The sequence below is a fragment of the Petaurus breviceps genome, unplaced genomic scaffold (assembly GCF_028583685.1).
Source record: "Petaurus breviceps papuanus isolate PSGF00001 unplaced genomic scaffold, PetGlider_PUasm1.0 90808, whole genome shotgun sequence".
Classification (NCBI taxonomy): Eukaryota; Metazoa; Chordata; class Mammalia; order Diprotodontia; family Petauridae; genus Petaurus; species Petaurus breviceps.
This window is the reverse complement of record NW_027187349.1, coordinates 12946596-12950228: the sequence shown is the minus strand read 5'-3', so window position 1 is coordinate 12950228 and position 3633 is coordinate 12946596. Positions and strand designations below refer to the sequence as shown.

The following is a 3633-nucleotide window of genomic DNA, read 5'->3' as shown; positions in this document are numbered from 1 at the left end:
CTAGAAATAGGGGGGAGGGGGGGGCTGGTAGGTTTCGATCAGAGGGGAGGGGTAAGGAAAAGGTGAAACTCGGGTGGCTGACTGGGGGAGGGGGGACGCGGGTCCGTTCCCAGGGAGGTGTGCGGGGAGTCCGTTTCCTGAGGGGGGAGGGGAGGGGGCGTCGGAATCCCCGCCCCCGGCGGCCCGGGAGGGTGGCCGGGGCTTCCCAGCGCCGGGAGGCGGCGGGGGAGAGAGGCGTGAGCGAACGAGGGAAGGAGGCGGCGAGAGCGGAGCCGCGCGGGCGCAGGGGGGCCGGGCTCCGGCGGCGTCGCGGCCTGCGGGGAGCCCGGGGTCGGGGGGCTGCTGCTCGGGGTCACTCACCTCGGTGGGCTGGCTGATCTCGAACAGGTCCAGCCGGTTCGCGTTCCAGTGGTTGATGATATCGGCCAGTTTCCGCCGCTCCTCCTCCCGACTGCCGGCCGACGACATCCTCCCTCGCCTGGCTCTCCGTAACCCTGAGCCGCTCCGGCCAACAACAACGCCGCCGCCACTAAGGACTGCGAGCTGTCGCCTCCTCCCCGGGGGGCCGGGCTGGGCCTGCCTTCCCCGTCGCCCCCCGCCCCTGCCGGGGTCTCGGGGCCACCCCCCTTAACTAGCGCCTCCCGCGGGGCTGATCCGCCGCCGGGGGGGTGGGTCCGTCCCGCAGGGAAAGCTCGCGTCCCGCCGTCTGCGAGGGGGGGGGGGAGGAGAAAAAAAATCGAATAAAAGAGCGAGAGCCGGCGGGGAGGGGGCGGCCCGACGGGTTCCGGCTCCTAGGCGTTCCGAGCTCGGGGCTGGGCTGCGGGTCCGACGTCCGCGCGCCGCTCTCGCTGGAGCTGGTGCCGCCGCCTCCTTCCTTTGCCGCCGCCGGCTTTCTTCTTTCACCCGCCCGGGTGCATCGAGCGCCTGCCTTCTCTCTTTCTCCCCCTTCCTTTTCCTTTTCCCCCTCCCTCCCCACCCCTTTTTGCCCCGGTGTGTGCGCCTCCGTGTATGTGTGTGTGCCTCTGTGTATGTGTCTCCCTCCTCCGGTGTGTCTCTCACGCATACACATACACACAGCCGCACACGCGCTCTGCCTCGCGCTCTCCCGGCCTTCACCGTGCGCGCGCGCGCCCGTCCGCCCGGCGCGCGCCCGCCCCCCCAGTCACCTCCCCGCCTTGCCGCGCGTGCCCGGTACCTACGCGCTCTGTCCACTAGGTGCTGCTGGCAGCGAGCTGGCTGGCGGACGGACCGGCTGGCGGGCGGACAGGCAGGCGGCGGCGCCTCCTCCTCCATCCCCCTCGGTCACGAGCTCGCCCCTCGCCCCGGCCCTGGTGGGCTTTGCCCTGCTTCCACCACTCCCTAACGTTGGCTCTCGGGCCGGAGCGGAGGGTGCGGGCAGCGGGATGCCGGTGTCAGCTGCAGGAATTGGGGAGGAGAATGAATGAATGAATGCAAAAAGAATAAAAGGAGGTGAACATGAGAAAAGCAGGGAGTTGACCCTTTTCGCTCACCCTCGGTCCCTCGCCGGAGTCATTTGTTTATTTTTAAAATTCATTGAAAAAGGCCGCCTTGCTGTTGGAGTCCTATCAAGGGTGACCTTTGAAAAGTTCTTTCCTCAAGGGAAGAGGAATTATTTTGCTCGGCTAATGTATCTCTATAATAATGTTTAGAAGAAGGAAAAAACATACACACACACAACCTCCCTCTTATTATTTTTAGATTCCACCCTCCTCGCTGCTTCCCTGTGTTTTTTCAGTCTCCCACTTGTCCTATGCTCAGGGTGGGAGGGAGGAGATGTTCACATACCTCTGGGTCTACCTAGTCAGAAAATACGTCTTGCAGGCAATCCCTGCCTTCGAATACTTCACGGGCAGATAATGGAGCTACAAAAGTTAAAATAATAGAGATGTGTCTCTCTTGGCGATCTAAATGCAGTGTTAGCACAATTTGGAAAACATCTTAAGTGGGCTTAAAAACCTATAATTCATTTCAGGAATACTTTTATCCTTTTTTTATGCTTTTTTTTCTTTTAATGGAAGAAAAAGTTTTGCAACAAAGCTCATTCCAGTAGGTTGCCAACACTATGATTGAGTCTCTAGTTTGAGATTAAATCTATTTGTTTGGGTCTCCAATTCGAGATTAAATCTGTTTGTTTGAACAGAAAACACTGGGCATATCCTGATTAGTGATGGTGAAAGATTTTTTTTTTAACTTATTCTATAGCCTAAAAATAGTTTATGTCTCTGAACTAATGGGATTTCGTCTTTTTTAATTGGGGGGGGGGGGGGAGAGGGGGAAGGGGGCAGGGATAGCATTTTATCATCCCTGCTGTTTTTTGTCCTGGGTTTTCTTTTCAACTGCTCTAGTACTGTACAGCTATATAAGGGAGCTTTTCAACAGAGAAGCCTGAGGTGTTGAACGGGTGCCATGGGGAATGAATTCTTCAATAGATCTCTAGTCTCCTTTCTCAAAATTAAAATGTGGTGACTTGCAGAAAAGCATCTGGGTATAACTGGCACCTTCATGTTCTAACATTATGTGGCTTTAAGTACTCCAAGGTTCTTTAGAACCTAGGTTTTTATTATGGTAAGTGTTACAGTCCCAAATGCAGCTCTGGACAATCAAACTGCATTCTACCCTATCAGCTGAATTCTGTCTACTAAAGTTGCATTACTAAGCATAGTATCAATAGAAGTGGAGGAAAAAAATGGTTTGTTTCTCTAATTCGAGACAAAATTTGCTTAACTATCAGATTATTTATAAGATCAAAAAAATTAATACAAAAATCTTTGATACAAGATAAACATGCAACTCCACAGTATGTTTTTCTAATGATTGATTAGAGTTGATATATGTATACAAACTGTATATATGTGTATATATATATATATATGTTGAAATGTATATGTATGCAAATAAATTGCAAACTGGAAAATATGAGATGTTCAGTACCAAAACAACATTAGTTTATCATCAGGTTGTTTTTTTTTTTAACTACTTGTAACTTATGATATAACTATAACCCCCAGACCAGAAAACATCTACAAAAACAAGGACATCTTTCACCTATAGGCCTTTTTTTTTTTTTTAAGCAATTGGGGTTAAGTAACTTGCTCAAGGTTACACAGCCAGGTGTTTCTGGGTGGGTGCTAAGTGTCTGAGCCCGGGATTCGATCTCCAGGTCATCCCGACACTAGAGCTGGTGCTCTTATTTGCTGTGCTACCTTAGTACTCACCTATAGGCCTTGTAACTTTTCAGTGTTTAATAATTTTCCACCAATGGTTAATATTTCTTACATGATAATATAAGTTACATGATAATAATTATACCAAATATGAGGTGGAATATAGGGGCTGTGTCCGTCTCTGGTTTTTCATTATACTTCTTAAAACATAAATGCTTAAGAGATCACCTCTTGCCTATCAATCCTATTGCAACAACTTTCTAATTGGTCTCTCTGCTTCAAATAGAACCTTTAACAAATCCATCCTCAAAAGTCTTCAATGACTCTCTATTGCCTTTGAACTTTTCATTCTTATGTTTAAAGACTGTAAAATCTGACACCAATCCAAACTTGTTTCACATTATATGCAATAAGGAGAATAATAATACTAATTTATTATAAATATTAT

At 50.0% G+C, this 3633-nt stretch overlaps 1 protein-coding gene across 21 annotated transcripts in view; it reads right to left on the bottom strand.

The window, feature by feature from the left end:
• AFDN (afadin, adherens junction formation factor) overlaps window positions 1-1120 on the bottom strand; it is a 183421-nt gene extending 182301 nt beyond the window's left edge. For 9 of the 21 annotated variants that reach the window (XM_069070437.1, XM_069070447.1, XM_069070438.1 and 6 more), the window contains exon 1: window positions 361-1118. In XM_069070437.1, coding sequence (XP_068926538.1) covers window positions 361-468 — 108 coding nt within the window. In that variant the 5' untranslated portion in view covers window positions 469-1118. Of the gene's footprint in view, window positions 1-360 lie in introns of all 21 variants that reach the window. The other 12 variants (XM_069070429.1, XM_069070434.1, XM_069070435.1 and 9 more) reach the window with 4 other exon arrangements.
• Window positions 1121-3633: the final 2513 nt, after the last annotated feature.